The 18,374-nt window shown below is 39.1% G+C and overlaps 1 protein-coding gene across 3 annotated transcripts in view; it reads left to right on the top strand.

The window, feature by feature from the left end:
* Positions 1-18,374, top strand: part of LOC126973999 (potassium channel subfamily K member 1) — a 71,395-nt gene that overhangs the window by 24,178 nt on the left and 28,843 nt on the right. For all 3 annotated transcript variants that reach the window (XM_050821352.1, XM_050821351.1, XM_050821350.1), the window contains one exon: positions 1,750-1,886. In XM_050821352.1, coding sequence (XP_050677309.1) covers positions 1,750-1,886 — 137 coding nt within the window. The remainder of the gene's footprint in view (positions 1-1,749; positions 1,887-18,374) is intronic.

The raw sequence follows: 18,374 nt of genomic DNA, 5'->3' as shown, positions 1-18,374 counted from the left end.
GGTACGCGCTTTTTTTGATAGTACCCATGCCGCATCGTACCGGAAACACCGCATAAGTTAAATTGATATTATTGTTACTAATAATTTAGAAAAGTATTTTATAAAATTTGCACGTCATAAATGTGGCAAACATGTACTTTATAATATTTATGTAACATCAATCTAACATGCTTATGCAAATATAAACTTTGACTTTGACTTTTGACTTTGAAGGAAGCTCATTCCACAGCTTTGTAGTAGGTGGAAAAAGCTACTTGAAAACCGCACTGTGGAGGACCGCTACACGTCCACATGGTGGGGATGATATCCTAATTTGTGGCCTGTAGTGCGAAGGTGGAATTTTGCTCTCGGAACAGCTCTTCGGAACACTTCCCGTGATAAATACGCTAGAAGACACACAATGATGCGACGTCTCTACGGAACGCTAAGTGATCCAGCCGTTCACACACATACACACTTCCCGACAATACGAGCTGCTATGCGTTGCACGCAAAATTTGAAGGAGCAACATCTCAAGTCAATTTCCTAATATGCAATTATTGGGGTTGAGCAGGTTATCAACTGTAAATGAGATCCTGTAGATGAAACATGAACCACACCCCGAGAGTTGAAATCTCTTAAAAATAAGAAATTGATTCTTGGAATCTTCTTGAATTGTTATTATAACATTTATGTGGACTTTAATCGATTTTCTTTATAGATCTTACCCATAAAAATCTAAATAAGAAGGTAATGGAAATATAACATAAGTCCTCGAGGGACAAACGTTGCCTTTAAATAGATTAGGTACATTGCTACGTCAGCGTACCCCTCATTATCAAAGTGTTGCAACACTTTGGATGATGAGGGGTTTGTGCAGCAATGAGGTGCAAAATCGGGTAAAACGAATAAATTGCCGATGTAATGAGTAGTGTTTTGATTGGTGTAGTTGCAGGATGTAGAAGAGTTCCTTAGTTAGATATAAAGAGATACATCATAATAAATATAAATAATGCAACTAATTTGGATTGGAATTTGTACGAAACTTTCCTCTTTATACCTCCAATTTAATAAAATATTTGTCTATTTTTCATCAAAGTTTCTTATTAGAAGTGTCACGAATTCTCAGTCGGCAGTCCAAAATGTTTGGCTCGACTCTTTTATTAATTTTTGCTCAATCTATACAATGTAAGTGGCGTAACAAAAAAAAAAATAACATGTGGCGGGAGTTCCTTTCGAAATTGTTTTATTTTGCAAATTAGGGATAGGGACTCCTGTGTCCTCAATTAGACCAATTAGTTAGATCTAGTTTGCATGCCAACAGGCCTGTTACTCCGACTAGCCCAGCTCCTTCTAGAAGTCTGGAACACTCTTGGCATGTGTGCAGACTTCTCAGAGAGAACTTCTATTTACTAAACTTTTTACCTCTTTTGTTGGCCACTCCTGCACTTTCCAGGATTCCGAGATTGACCGCTTCATTCTCAGCCAGTCATCCTCTGTACTAAGGTTTGTTCGATATGCCGAATTTGAAAAGGTGCTTATTTAGTGTCTGTTGGTGAGAGAGCGTATTCATTTATTTTACAGGATTACTCAGGAACTTTGACAATACAACATTCTGAGCTATTTCTATTACGCTAATAAGTTAAGTCTTTAGTCATTGGATGTGATGGCTGCCTTTCTTATCATATTTTAATTGTGTTCCAACAGATTTAATTACAACTTCAATTTTCAATTACAAATGACACTCTAGTATAAGTAATCTTATTTCAGAATAGGTGTAGAACTACTGCGGTATCAGAAGAAAATTGTGTTCGCCGTACGTCACGGGTGGGACGGAGGTCGATCTTCTAGACAGTGGAGTTTCTCTTCTGCATTCCTCTACTCTCTTACAGTTATAACCACGATAGGTATGAGTTATTACTTATTAATTGTATATATGTAGATACCGGTGAAGGACTTCATTCATATACATTTACATTTAAAAGGTATGAAAAAAAGTGACACATAGAGGTTTGTTACATACTGACACTCGTTTGCCAAAGAACACGTAGTATTGATGAGCAGATTGTCCATATGCCAATAATATCCCAAATAGATTCAAGATGTAGTCCTCACCATTTGGATGTATGGCGTTCCTCCACAGTGCGGTTTTAGAGTAATTTGTTGAAATTACTTTCTTTTGAGGTTTTTCCAGAACAATAGAGCATGGGTACCTTCAAATAAGCTCGTATTCTTCTTAAAAGCCGACAATGCTCCTGAGATTCTGTATTTGTTGCAAAGGAAATGTGGGTTGAAACGCCCTTCTCCGCCGTCAACCAGAAAAGTGCAAGAATGATTGTATTTCGGTTTGATGGGTGCCGTAGCTAGTGACATTAATGGGCTAATAAACATCTTATGTCTAAAAGGGCGATGCTGCTCAGAGTTTTGGTGTTCAATCAAGAATCCTGAGCTACTCCATTGTAATGGGCAGGGCTTATTACTTATCATAAGGTGCTTCATGCTAGTATCGTCACTTTTTCTCATAGAAGTATAACAAGCCCTTGCTTTACATATTCAATATGTGTAATTCAAATGCAACCTTTCCCAATCAGTAGAAGCCCACAAGGGTTATTCCAGTCCCTCAGGGTCCCAATGGTTCAGAACCCAGTAAAGATAGGCCTGTTGCAGTTTTGAGCACTCTATCAAAATGTATTTGGGACTGTTATACATCACAGTCTAAGTAAGAAGCATCTCAGTTATCCGATGCACAACATGGGTTCCGTCCAGGAAGATGTGCAGCGGGAAATTTGCTCCATTTAATGACACAGATAGTCCCAGCGGTGCATGCTGGAAGACAGGTGGTTGTAGCAATATTTGATTTCCAAAAAGCATTCGATACGGTTGATATCGATGTCACACACAGTGTCGTTCTTCGCCAGCTACTTAAGGGACCGGCGACAGTATGTTGACTGTGGTGGGATCCATTCTGAGGAATACTATACTAGATCACGTGTAAGTCAGGGAAGCAATTTAGGACGCCTCCAATTTATCATTATGATTATCTGCCAGGAGTCATCCGTGAATCAAAATATTTGTTATTTGCTGATGACCATAAGCTTTTGCTGTAAATAAAAGAAGAATTGGATCATCAAATTACCGGATAATATTAAAAGAATATCAAAATGGAGTCAGGATAATAAATTATATTTTAACATTGACAATTGCTCGGTGACATCATTAAGTCGGTCTCGGTATCCACAGCATTACACATACCATCTAATCGAACAGCCTTTGCAGCGTGTCAACAAGACCAAAGATCTTGGTATTCTTGGATTGTAACTTCCGTGAACACATCGTAATATTTGTGAGAAATCTTGCAGAAACCTTGGATTTGACAAGAGAAAACGTTACTTTAAATACGTTTGTTCTACGCATGGTTGGGTATGATGAACTTGAACTAGGAGGGACGTGCTCCTGGTTTTATATTTATGGAAAATTTTGCGTGATTGGTGAGTCATCCAGCCCTATTGGATCAAATAGGTCTGTGGGTACCGGACGGACGCGCTACAAGGCGAAGGCGACAGCAGCTCCTCGTAATTTCGCGACGAGAACCAATCTTATGCGAGACACGACTTTTACAGTTTCATTACGAAATTCAAACGATGTTTCACATAGGATTAGCATGTTTGCTTGCTCACTGAAAAAGTTTGAAATTGGCGTAGTTTGTGAATGTTCTAGTAATAGTAATTATCTAGTAAAGTAGGTATATATTGTTTGTAGTAACTCTTACATTTTTATGTTTATGTTAATTTAAATACTTAAATTTAAGTCAAGCCTCTATCGCAATAGGTCAACCTGTAAAGATTGTATTGGTTAAATAAATAAAAAAAATAAACATTGGTGACAAAAAGGAAAAAAGCTGAGAGAAAGCTATTCTAATTCACATTGTATACTCACGTTAAGTTCTAAGAGATTGCATCCGATTTGAAGGTGTGGTTTTGAAATGACATTAAAAACGATATTATTAAACTATAGTTATTTAACTGTCCTACCAAATTGTCAATATACAATAAAAGTTCCAAAAAAGAAATTCGAATGTCGAAAGGGTCGATTAATGATAATATCCCTTTTCATGACAAAGCATTACAAATTCTTTCTTAGTTCATCCTTACAAAGGATAGCTTATTCGAACTTGAGATAATACATTTATAATGTGGCCTTTCCACACAGGCGAGGTATAGAAAAGCTAGAGAAGAAGCAATTAAATGAAAAACATGTTCTATAGGTGCCTATTACTGGAATATCATGACTTGTTATTCAAATTCAAATGCAAATTCAAATATTTTTATTCAAAATAGGATTTAAAATCACTTATTGAACGTCAAAATCTACCACCCGTTCAAAAGAGACTGCCTCAGACCTGAAAAGAATGGGCGCAAGAAACTCAGCGGGCTTTTTTTTTTAATATAAAATATGGATTACAATGTAATATCGTACAATAAACATTTATAATTAAAAAGCCTGAGGGTGTTCGCTTTATTCCCAGTCCGTGGTGTCATTAAGAAAATCGTTCATGCTATAATAACCTTTCCCACACAAACGTTTTTTAACAATTCTTTTAAATTTTGTAACACATTTGTTTTGTACATTTTCTGGGATCATATTGTAGAAGCATATACATTGCCCAACAAAAGACTTACTAACTCGACCAAACCGAGTAGTAGGCACAACAGGTTTATGTTTGTTCCTCGTGTTAACATAATGAATGTCACAGTTTCTAGAAAATTCCTCAATGTGCTTATGGGCATACAAAACATTATCAAAAATGTATTGAGAAGCAACAGTCAAAATGTTTATTTCTTTAAATTTTTCTCTTAATGATTCTTTAGGACCTAGGTTATAAATCGCGCGAATAACCCTCTTCTGCAGCACAAATATAGTATTAATATCGGCCGCACTGCCCCATAACAATATACCATAGGACATAATACTATGAAAATAACTAAAGTAAAATAAATCTCGCCGTATCTATGTCAGTTAACCGTCTAATTTTCTTAACCGCATATGCTGCAGAACTAAGCCTATTCGCCAATCCTTCAATATGGGGGCCCCACTGCAATTTGGAATCAAGAGTAATGCCAAGAAATATAGCAGATTCCATTGGTTTTACCACCTCTCCATTTAATAAAATATTCGCATCTACATTTTTGACATTTGGCGCGGTGAATTTAATATATTTGGTTTTATGATTATTTAACAATAAGTTATTGGCGCTAAACCAGTACACGATGTCAGATAGAGCATTGTTCGTCTTCGTCATACAAAACTTGGCTTCGTTTCACTATGAATATAAGTGAAGTGTCATCTGCAAACAATACCACCTTGTGTTTTTTTTTTCTACAAGGTTAGGTAGATCATTTATATAAATTAGGAAGAGGATGGGTCCAAGAATAGACCCTTGTGGTACCCCCATACGGAGAGGAGTCCCAGGAGATCTCCTGCCATTCACCTCGACTCTGTGAATCCTATTATTTAATTATGAGATCATAAGATCGAGTGTAGATCCTCTTATACCATAGTGGCATAGCTTCCTGACCAGCGTTGAATGTTGAACACAATCAAAAGCCTTAGATAAATCACAGAAGATACCAAGTGCATTCTGTGATTCCTCCCAGGCCTCAAAAATATTCCTGATGAGTTCAACACCTGCATCCGTAGTCGAGCGTCCCCTAGTAAAGCCAAATTGTTTTATATGAAGTAACTTATAAGTGTTAAAGTGAGTAAGCATTTGGCTTAAAATAATTTTTTCAAAAATTTTACTAAGGGTCGGCAACACCGAAACAGGGCGATAGTTATTCGGGTCAGAATTGAGTCCCAATTTAAATATTGGTGTAATTTTACTATACTTCAGAAGGTCAGGAAACACGCCATGTTCAATACAGCTATTAAAAACTAGTGCTAGATATGGTGCTATGACGTCAATAACAGAACTTATTATTTTTACAGATATGCCCCATATATCAGCAGGTTTTTTCATTTCTAAGGATCTGAAAGTTTTAATTATTTCTGCTGGGCTAACAACACTGAATTTGAAATTTTGTTTACATTCCTTAACATTTTCCAAAAGAAGTGACTCGGTAACACTGGTGGAGGAGACAAGTTAGGTCAGGAAGTTATCTCGAAAATACCACATTATTGCTATTTGTGGTGAAAGTGCTAAGTTCCATCATGAATAACTCTTGAAATACCGAAAAAAGGGAATGTTACAGGATAGTCAATTAAAGTAAGACAAAATTAATTTTTGGTGATTTTATTTAATAAAATTATTATAAAACCTAAGTGTTTTTACCTTTAGTTTCAGAAGTGCCTAAAGTGCTTTAAGTAGTTATGTGGTACTGATGTGATGAAAAACTCAATATTAGTTTCATTATTTTCAATTTCCTTTTAAAATGGAACTAGTTCTATCATGGAACTGTCCAGCATCAGTTACGTTATACAACAAACCTTCTTGAAATTATTAAGCTTGGCTATATAATGCTCTTTCTGATAAGATCAATTCAATGCTATATCATGCGCAGTCTGATAACCACACTTTTCGATTAATTTTCTTATTCAACACTGTCAACTGTCACTGTCCTGTCTGAATCGGGTTCTAAGTTCAACATACGCAACCTACACTGAGTAAATGTTTTACATTGCTGCTTATTGACCAATAGTATTTTTAACAACTGGATTAAATGCAGCAATGTGTAGATACAGATGTCAAAGATTATTATGGTGTAATTTGTGACATATCATTTCAGTTGTTTATTTTAATTTTTGGGCGTGTTTTTTACGATAACGGCTAACTAGCTCTACCTCTGTGTTCATTAATTATACTCTCAATTGTAGCACTACGATGTATATTATAAGTATAACTTACATTGTTATTCTAGATGTTAAACTCAGCCTGAGTTTTGAGTTAACTTAAATTCTTTCGGCCTTACAAATAAACGTGATTAGTGATAGTTAGTAGCACGGTCACGAAATTTTGTTTATAGTTTAGTTTTGTTATCTAATCATGTTTTTATAACGAACTGTTGCTGCAATTATGATTGACACCTAACGAGGTAACTCTCTATTAATTGGTAAATAGGATGTTGTTACTGATGTATGTAAATTTCTCTTAAGAAGCTTTATCTCTGTATTGATTTTTCATCAAGGAATATCGCTGACAACACTGTCAGTAGTTGTACTGAAATAAGCATTGGCTTATTGTGAAGTTTTCCGAATCTCAGGCAGCCTTCCAAATAAACGCGGGAAACGTTGTTCCTCCGAACAAACTAAACGTTGACATATCTTCCCATACAATGATCATTCTGATGTTATTCTCATAGAGACTCTTGTTTAAGTCAAGTATAAGTATGAAAATAAAAGTTCGAGTTCGTTTGCATGTATTTCCGTACGTATTACTATTTTAATTACAACTGAATTTAGCTTTATGGATAAAAATGGAGAAAAAGAAAAATATAATGGTCTTAAAGAATGAGAAAATTTTGTACTTATAACAAAATAAATCGATTTTCCGTTCGTGATGTACTGTAGGTACCAATGATTTATCAGTCAGATTAGTATGTTTTCACTTACTCACTTACTTTACACACACTTATTACATGCAGATCCGTATCTCCTCGATTTCAGAATAGTTTCCTTATTTCTACAGCCGGTATTGTCATACTGGCCGTCGTTCGAGTGGCGTTCAGTTTCGTTGTCACTTGGAAGAGAAGGTTTGTAAAAAGCCTGCTGTGCTCAGTTAGGCGAGACAGCACTGGTGATGCCGTATACATGGGCCATGCAGGTCTCTCTCGGGAAATCGTCGACCAGAGCCGGGAGAAACATGTGTCTTCTATCGAGTCCTCTCTTGGGAAGGTCGCGGAATGGGGTAAATTTAACCTTGTCCAATTTAAATGTAAGAGGAATTACAACCGTGCCTCCAGATTTTTTAAGCGGCAATTCGCCCGTGCAAAGTCAAAACACGTCGTCAAAATCGGCGAGCAGCTTTCCAGCTACCTGACCGGAACACGCAAGTTCTGGTCGTTGTCGAAAGCTGCTCTTGATAACTTCAGCCAGCCGTCCATGCCACCGTTGAACATGAGGAATGACACCCTGGCCCATACGGCAAAAGAGAAAGCCGAGCTCCTGTGCGCTCTTTTCGCCACCAACTCGACTCTTTACGACAACGGAAAAACACCGCCGACCATCCCGCGGTGTCAGAGCTCTATGCTTGAAGTACAGTTCAGACAGACAAGTGTTAGGCGAGCTCTGTTTTCGTTGGACGTCAGGAAGTCGAGCGGGCCGGATGGCATTTCTCCAATCGTGCTTAGAACGTGTGCCCCTGAGTTGACGCCGGTGCTAACGCGTTTATTCCGGCACTCTAATTCTAAAGGCGTAGTCCCTGACTCACAGAAGTCTGCCCTTGTCCATCCGATCCAAAAAAAAGGAGACAGTTCGGATCCGACAAACTACAGGCCTATTGCTATTACCTCCCTGCTCTCCAAAATCATGGAGAGCATAATTAGCCGTCAGCTCTTGGTATACCAAGAGGGTCACCAGTTGATCAACGACCGACAATACGGGTTTCGCCATGGTCGGTCGGCAGGTGATCTTCTGGTATACCTTACACATAGATGGGCTGTGGCTATTGAAAGCAAGGGGGAAGGCCTGGCAGTTAGCCTGGATATAGCGAAGGCCTTTGATCGTGTATTGCACAAGGCGCTCCTCTCCAAACTTCCATCATTAGGGCTTCCCGAGAGCTTGTGCAAGAGGACCTCCAGCTTCCTCACTGGGTGTAGCATACAGGTCATTGTCGACGGATATTGCTCGAACCCGAAGCCCGTGAATTCTGGAGTGCCCCAAGGCTGTGTGCTGTCTCCCACGCTGTTTCTTCTGCATATCAATGATATGTTGGACACCTCCAACATTCATTGCTATGCAGACGACAGCACTGGTGATGCCATATACACGAGCCATGCAGGTCTCTCTCGGGAAATCGTCGACCAGTGCCGGGAGAAACTTGTCTCTTCTATCGAGTCCTCTCTTGAGAAGGTCGCGGAATGGGGAAAATTGAACCTTGTCCAATTTAACCCCCAGAAGACTCAAGTTTGCGCGTTTACCACTAAAAAAACCCCATTTGTCGTATCACCGCTCTTCGACAACACTTCCCTCAAAGCCTCGCCTAGTATCGGAATACTGGGTCTCGAAATCTCGAGCAATTGCCAATTCCGTGGCCATCTGGAGGGCAAAGCCAAACTGGCTTCAAAGAAACTGGGCGTCATAAATAGAGCACGGCAATACTTCAAGCCGGCCCACATTCTAGCGCTCTACGAAGCGCAGGTCCGGCCACACATGGAGTATTGCTGTCATCTCTGGTCTGGCGCACCCCAGTATCAGCTCGATCCATTTGACCGCGTGCAATGCAAAGCAGCTCGAATTGTCGGGGACCTAGTGCTCTGTGAACGGCTGGATCACTTGGCGTTGCGTAGAGACGTCGCTTCATTGTGTGTTCTCCGCATTTATCACGAGGAGTGTCCCGAAGAGCTGTTTAACCTGATTCCTGCCGCCGAATTCCACCTTCGCACGATACGCCACAAGTTAGGATATCATCCTCACCATCTGGATGTGTGGCGGTCCTCCACAGTGCGGTTTTCAAGGAGCTTTCTTTCACGTACTACAAAGCTGTGGAATGAGCTTCCTTGTGTGGTGGTTCAGGGACGATACGACATGGGTACCTTCAAAAAAAGCGCGTACACCTTCCTTAAAGGCCGGCAACGCTCCTGCGATTCCTCTGGTGTTGCAAGAGATTGTGGGCGGCGGTGATCACTTAACAACAGGTGACCCGTACGCTCTTTTGTCCTCCTATTCCATAAAAAAAGACATATACTTGTGTTAAGCTAACTACGGCACCATATTTAAGAGGTACCACATTTAGTTCTCCTGGTTTTCAAATTCAAGTTTTTTAATAAATAACTGATTAATAATTATGAGAACATGTTATTATTGTCATTATAATGCGTATTGTATGGAACCATCAGCCAACATTGATATGTAGAAGAAATAGTTTTCCGAGTTAAGCTAGCTTTGACGAGCTTAAGGATTGAACAAGAACCGTCGACTACTACCTAAATGCTACGCCCAGTAGGGAAGTTGGTGTACCTATTCACCCTCGCTTTCAATAGCCGTTACCCTACCATGTGTTAGGTATACAAAATATCGCCAGCCGTTCAACCAAGTCGTACTAAAAGCATAGGCATACCAGGAGCTTGTGTTTTATAATAGTCTCCTAGATTTTGGCTAGCAAGTAAATAAGCATTTAGTTAGTTGGTTTCGAGCTGTCACCTTTTAGAGAGAGATCGGATGGACAATGGCTGACTTCCATACTGTTGTGACTATGCCTTTTTAAGTACGAGTGCTGTGATAAACGTGTTCAAATCGCACAGGTCTAAGAAGACCAGACGCAAGACAGAACGTGCAACTTTTTATATTCAAATTTTACTTACTAGATTCTAATAATATACTTAATGAAAAAAATCTCTATTCAAAACTTTGGTATCGTTTGTAAAGTCATTTCTGTTTTACTTGGTACTTTTACCACATATGTAAGCGTTATTAAGTATTTTTTCCTGCGCATGTATATAGAAGTTATAAAACATAAACCTAAAAACAACAGTTTTTGATCTAAATATTAGATTGAACCATTTGGAGCAACATTCCCGAGCTAAAAATTTAGAATTACAATGTGTTTCTGACAAGAAACACGAAAACTTAATAAACATTGTAATTGAAATAGAGAATAAAATAATATAAGGGTTTTAAAATGTGACATTAATGAAATACATATTGTAAACTGCACAAGGGTTGCAAAGATACAACGTGATACAAATCGCCCGAGGTCAATTATTGTAGAATTAACTAATTCTAGACTACGTGATGAAATGTTAGCAGGCATTATAAAATTCAATAAAACGAACCCTAACAATAAATTAAATAGTAGCCTTATTGGAATCCCCGGTGTGCAATCTATGATATACGCTGCAGAAGATCTATCCCCTGCTAATAAATCTCTACATGCTGCTACCAGATTAAAAGCTAAGCAGATGCAATACAGATTTACATGGGTCAGAATAGGCGTATTTATGTATGCAACAATGATGAGTCCTCTTATATACGGATAAAAGATACTAGCTTTTTCGACAAAATTGTTTAAGTGTTTCTATTGTTATTTAATTTTTTTTTCTGTATTTTTATAAGCCATGTATCACTAGCTTTTATTTCAGTAAAATTCTATAATTAAAAAATTTACTATCAGAATGTCCGAGGCTTGCGCACAAAAACACACACACTATACACACTGCACACTTCTATACTCCGATATTGTAATATTGGTTGAAACATGGCTCAATGACAGTATTTTAACACATGAACTATTTGACGATAGGTACACAATATACAGAAGAGATCGAGAAAGCGGTAATTTTTATAATAGAAAAGAGGGTGAAGGTGTTTTAATAGCTGTAAAAAATAAATATAGGTCGAAAAGCATGCATTGTTGGGAAAGCAATATCTGGGTTTCTCTCAATTTTCCTGAATCTAAATCTCAAAACCGACTGACTCTGTGTGCCGTATACTTACCACCACCAATTAATCACAATATACTGGATCACTGTTTAGATAAATGGAATTCTGTTTGTGAAAATAACCCCAATTTAGTCATAGTGGGTGCCTTCAATTTGAGTTGTGTAAATTGGTCATTAATCAGAGAAGATAAAGTTTGCTATATTGTTCCGAGTTTGGGTCAGCATTTGGTTGACTTTACTTATTTATATAAGCTTAAACAAGCCAATGATGTTGTCAATGAAACGGGTAAAATCTTAGACTTAGTGTTAACAAATATTGATTGTGAAGTTTCCAAGTCATTTAATCAATTAAGTAGTGTTGATCCTTACCATCCCCCGTTGGAAATTGTACTATTGCTGATAATAGAAAGTAACCTTGACTATATGCAAAATATTCTAAAACCAAACTTTCACAGAGCTGATTACGAATCTATTAACAAATACTTGCAAAACCAGCAATGGGATGATATATTTAAGGAAGCTAAGGTTGTAAACACTATGTTGTCGTATTTTTATAATATTTTACAAGAGACTATTCGTAAATTTGTGCCATTTACACTTAAACATAAAAAAAAATAAGTTTCCCTCTGGTTTAGTCGTAGTCTCATCAAGTCTCTTAAAGAAAAATATACTAATAGGTGGCGCTATAAACTATATAAGAATCCTATGGATGCAATAGCTTTGAAAATTGTCAGTGATCGCGTTAGTCATCTTGCAAGAGTGAATTACAATCTCTATACTAATAATATCGAACAAGGTATTGTTAGAAATAGTAAGTTATTTTGGTCATTTACAAAACAAAAAAGGGGTGGTTTGAGCTTGTACCCGGCTAATATGACTGACGGAGTTACAGAAACGTCCGAAGGCATCTCGATTTGCAACTTATTTGCAAAACAATTTTCTCTTGCACTTAACTCTAACAAGCAAACTGGTACCTCTGTAGTTGAATCTTCCACATATATAAAACACTTCAGTGATAACAGTATTTCTGTTACAGTTCCTACTATAACTTGTGAAGAAGTACTAAAACTTTTAAAAGGTATTGATCCCAATAAGGGTGCAGGTCCAGATGGAATATCTCCACATTTTATCGCATCTTGTGCTTCAGCTCTAGCTGTACCATTATGTTCTGTTTTTAATAAATCACTGGTATTTGGCACTTTTCCGAATAAATGGAAATCAGCTATGGTAGTACCTGCACATAAATCAGGTAGTACTAATCAGATCTGTAACTACAGACCCATCTCAATTTTGTCCACATTGGCTAAGGTTTTTAAATGCGCTGTTTATCCTTTGATTCAGAACCATATGAACAATTAACTCTCCTCCGATCAACATGGATTTTCTTGTTCTAGATCTACATGCACGAATCTGGTATGTTTTACTGAATCTATAATCAATGCAATAGATAAAAGTAAGGAAGTAGATGTAATATATACCGATTTCACTAAGGCGTTTGATACTGTCCCACATGATATTCTCTTATGTAAATTACGAGCATATGGATTTACTGGCTCTCTCCTTCCTTGGTTGAAATCATATTTACAATCTCGCTCGTTCTTCGTCGTTGTTAATGGTTTTCAATCTAATGTGTGTCAAATTACATCTGGCGTCCCTCAGGGCTCACATTTAGGTCCCATATTGTTTAATATTTTTATAAACGATATATTCAATTGTTTTTTGACATCCTCCGTGTACATATATGCTGATGACTTAAAATTCGCAAAGACTATAGATTCCCTGATTGATTGTAGGCTTCTTCAGAAGGACTTAGAAAGACTTATGCAATGGTGGTTACCAAGTAAAATTTACTCGAAAATCGAGCAATGTTACATACAAATACCATGTAAAAGAACATTTTTTAGAGACTTTGGAAGTTATTAAGGATCTTGGTGTGACTTTCGATAAAAAAATGACTTTTCTTCCCCATTTAGAAAACATAATAAAACATGCTTCTAAAATGCTTGGGTTTGTTATACGTAGCACAAAAATTTTTAAAAGCTTAAAAATAAAAAAGCTCCTTTATTTCAGTCTGGTTAGGAGTATCTTGGAGTATGATTCAGTTGTCTGGCGTCCTCACTATGCTACGCATATCCTAAGACTGGAACGTATTCAGAAGCGATTTCTGTGGCAAGTGGCATTTAGGGCCGGTAAAGCCAAGAAAATTTCTTCTTACAAAGAAAGGCTCGCCATCTTTAAAACTACCACTTTGGATTAACGTAGAGAACTTCTCGATCTTCTGTTTACTCATAAATTATTGAACGGCTTTATCGACTGTCCCGAATTGCTAAAACAGGCACGATGTATGTTGTCACGTCTGTTAGTGGACAGTAGGTATAGGGTGTTCAGCTGTACTTTAGGGTGCTCATCCAAAAAAGTTGGCCAAGTATCTCATCCTCATCTCGGTTATCCGAGCAACGGGCGCGGTGGCCTTCAATTGACCTGAAGTAGATGGTTCCGAAAGGTTCCTCGGCGGTTACCCGTCTAACGTGGTGGAGGTAGCTTTACCGACACGGGGGCTATGGAGGAGGGGAGCTCACTGGTTATCAGTGCCCCTCCATTGGTGGCGGAGTCGTAGTGGCTTGGCGAAAATGGGATGTAGATCTTGATAACCGAAAGGTTGGTGTACGGTGGTTTGGTTCCGTACAGAGTAAAACACAAGTTAGGCTCAAATGGTATATTGAAACCTTAACTTATGCTATATGGTAAAATGGTAAAATGTTGGTATGGTAATGAGCCCGCGAATCGATCGGCGGCTTGTCGCGAACTGGTTACAATATTACTTAGGAAATAACGCGAGGCGACGTAAACGCTGACACGCGAAACGTGATGTACAGTCGACATGCTGTTGACCGTACATGCTGCCACCGCGAGAGAAGAAAGAGTGGTGGTGAAGATGGTACAAAAAAGAAATGGTTATGGTTAGCGAGTGACGTGAGACAAGGTGATAAACAAATTTGCATTATCTAATGGTAACCTTAATGTCTCTAGCCACAGTAATCACTAAAATTATGCCTATGCACTACAGGAGAAGTGGATTGGTCTTTCACTTCATCACTACACTTATCACTATTTTTACTAGCACTAGATTGCCCGTGGTTAACTACACTTACACACTGGTCACTAACACTATACACAAACGCTGCGTTCGTCAGACCCCGCGGCTCAGGGCGCGGCGGGTGCGACGCGGCTGGCCCTGCGCCAGCGGCTGCCGGCGCGGGCGGCGCGCTGGAGTCCTGGCGGCGGCTGCGGCGCGGGCACCACCGCCGCACGGCGTACGCGGCGGCCCCGGCCACCAGCACACCCGCCACCACGTATATCGCGACGTAGTGGTGAACGTCGTGATAAGATATACCACCCTTTAGACCACTCTCTGAATTCATTTGTTTTATTTTTGCGCCTATATCATCTAGCTCCTGATCGTAACCACCCATCACTGATGCTGGCTCCGAAATCAGCGACACGAACGTCTTATTCTGGTTAAAGATGTGGTTGATGGGGTGAATGTCTATCGCTGGTATATCCGTCTGTATGGTTAATGTATTGTTCTGAAGCCTCCGAGCATAAATGGTAATGTCTTGTCCTTTCAGAACACAATCTGGACCCAACCTAATAATGCCGCTATTATTAAGATGATTGGAAAACATTTGCTCTCCACAGATGATACGTACTGGATACGAGTCGCAGCAAAAGAAAAAGTATGTATTGACCTCGCTTAGCTGAGACCACCAATCTAGACATTTGGCAGTTTTGGTTCTGCACTGCTTCGTCTCCTGGTCTTTGGAGCACATGACGTCATCATGACTCATATGAGAAATTGGTTTTTCCAAAGGACAAAGTTGTGTCTCAGTATCTAAAGGAAGACAATTATTTAATTCTAAGTGTGATATGGTCATAAATGAGTCTCTTCGTAAGTTGATCGCAATGTAATCCGAAACTGGAACTAGGGTGACCATGGTTTTGCCGTTCCGTCTTGGTACAGGATAAATTTTATATACTTTGTAATGGTCTCTACTCACTAATGGTATTCTAATTTCAAAAATAAAATAGTCATTTAGCATTTTCGCTCTGACCTTGAGTAAATGGTACATTTTGGTTAATTCTGTATGCGTGTTCTCTATTGGTAAACTTAAATCGTTGGACAATCTTCCGGAAATAATATTTAATTCTTCTAGAAGCTGGTCGGGTTTCAAAAGATGTATGTTGAACTTCCCAAAGTACACCTCCGAAACAGTATCTAAAAGAACATCCTGCACATTCTTCAAATTCGACTCCAAGCTGTTAGCTGCCATAGCGCATAATAAAAATTCATTATTGTTTTCCACGTCTTTCAATTGACTCTTGACATCATTGGTAGCGTTCTTTAACTGGTTAAGGTAATGAGTAAATATTTTATATTGTTTGTCAATTGAGCCTTGCATCCTCTTCAATACATTATATTCTGCTTCTATTACGGAAGTCTGGTTTTTCCATAGAGCAGCAAGATGGTTTTGGTTTTCCCTAATTAAATCGATGTCCTGAATATACTGCTTAGCGAATTGGTCATCGAGTACACCGAACAGCGCGTGTGCAACATTACCCACAGCGTTGATAAGGCCGCGCCTGCGCCGCGCGTGCCCGCGTGGGAACTGCTGCGTCGACAGAATGTTATTGTAATGCGATAACTCTGTATAACTGTGCTGTAATTGTATTAAAATAGATTCACAATGGTTTCTGACTGACGATTCCTTGCAAATATATTCCATATGATCAATATATTTGGATAACAATTTACTGCCTTGCCAATATGGTTTTAAATCGTAGTATACAACTAGTTTCCATTCGTCCTGAACTAGTCGCATGGTTGATATTTTATCTAAATATAAACTTTGACTGTCGTTGAAGTTTATAGCGTTGTATGCACACGTGGCTGGTGAAAATAAAAAGGTAAACAACATAAGTGCCATGGTAAATAAATTAACAATTCCTTTTCTAGCTCGTCGCTTTGGTTTTGGTAAATCGTCGTTCGACTGGTGTTTCGGCTGGTTATGGTCAGTGGTTTCATGAATTTGGTTACTGTCTTCGTCGTTGGAGTGGTTAATAGGTAAAAGAGATAGTTTGACTACTGGTCGCTTCATAATGCCATTTTTGGTTTTAACAGAGACTACTCGAACTAGCCCATCTTGCCCCGGATGTAGCTGCACGATTCGACCGAGAGCCCATTTACCCGGTGGCAGGTTAGCATCGTGTATAATTACAATGCCGCCAACATTTAAAATTGGTTGTGAACGTCGCCACTTGGACCTAGCGTTCAACTGTGTGAGGTACTCCGCTCTCCATCTCTTCCACACATCTTGGTAAATCTTCTGCACTAACTGCCATCTGGTTCGTAAGTCGTGTTCTGACTCAACAATGGTCAATGTTGGTCCACTGGACAGAAAATGAGAAGGGGTCAAACAATCTAAGTCTTCGACGTCTTCACTCAGCGGGCACAGAGGTCTGGAGTTAAGGCATCCTTCTAGCTGAGCTAGAAGAGTAGAGAACTCCTCGTAGGTGAGTTTTTGTTCTCCTATTACTCGCTTCAGGTGGTATTTCAAGCTCTTCACTGCAGCCTCCCAGAGACCGCCTGCGCTTGGCCAAGATGGTGCGTTGAAGTGCCATTCTATCGACATTTCAGCTATTTCTGCATAAAACTGGTCATTCAATATGGTTTTCAAGTTAACAATCTCCTCTTGCAAAACTCTATTTGCTTTTATAAAGTTCGTCCCGTTGTCACTGTAAATGTGACCGGGCGATCCTCTCCTGGCCGCAAGTCTTCTGAGGGCTGCCAAAAATGCTGAGGCGGTGAGATCAGAGACCAACTCCAAATGTACAGCCTTGGTCGCCATACACACGAAGACGGCGACATATCCTTTGGTACATCTCACTGATCTACCCTTCGCAGACTTGACGTCAACAAAACCAGTAAAATCAACCCCCAAATGGTAAAAGGGGCGGGTCCTGTTGATTCTTGCAGGTGGTAAGTCTCCCATCAACTGGTCGTGTTTCAGGGGGTCGTGCCTTCTACATAGCACACATCTCCGTAGCCTCTTCTTTACAGCATTGTTTCCTCCCAGGATCCAATATTCTTGACGCAGCCAAGCAAGGGTTAACCGGGGACCCCCATGAAAGGCCATCTTATGCGCGTGGTCAATAATCATGTCAGTAAGCAAATGGTTATGTGGTAAAATACACGGATGTTTCATACTATCTTCTATTTTGGCGTTGGTCAATCGCCCCCCAACCCTCAAGAGCCCCTGGTTATCAATAAATGGTTTCAATTTTAATAATTTACTCTTAGGGTTAGGTTGGTTATGGTTTTTAATATATTGTATATCTTCTAAAAATTCTACTTGTTGTATATGCCTTATAATTAAGTTTTTAGCTTTTCTTATTTCTAATATAGTTAAGTAGTTTGTTTTATTAGTATTAAATGACTTAGGTGTAAAACGTAACACCCACGCAAGCACTCTTGAAGCTCGCGTAAAATCGCTGTATCTGCTAATTATACTATCTATAACCTTGTTTTGATATTTAATTGTGTTTACATTTATATTTAATAATGGTTTTTTAAGCTCTTCGCAGGTTGTATATAATTTATTGGTTAATTTGGACTCTTCAAACGATCGTAGCCAGTGGGGACCTATCCACCACATGGAATGGTTAATCAGCTGTTCTGTGGTAATGCCTCTACTTGCGCAGTCAGCTGGGTTGTCCTTTGTTGACACATAATGCCAGCTACTCGAT

The sequence above is a fragment of the Leptidea sinapis genome, chromosome 31 (assembly GCF_905404315.1).
Source record: "Leptidea sinapis chromosome 31, ilLepSina1.1, whole genome shotgun sequence".
NCBI lineage: Eukaryota > Metazoa > Arthropoda > Insecta > Lepidoptera > Pieridae > Leptidea > Leptidea sinapis.
Note: the sequence above shows the minus strand (reverse complement) of the source record. Positions and strands in the feature narration are given on the sequence as shown.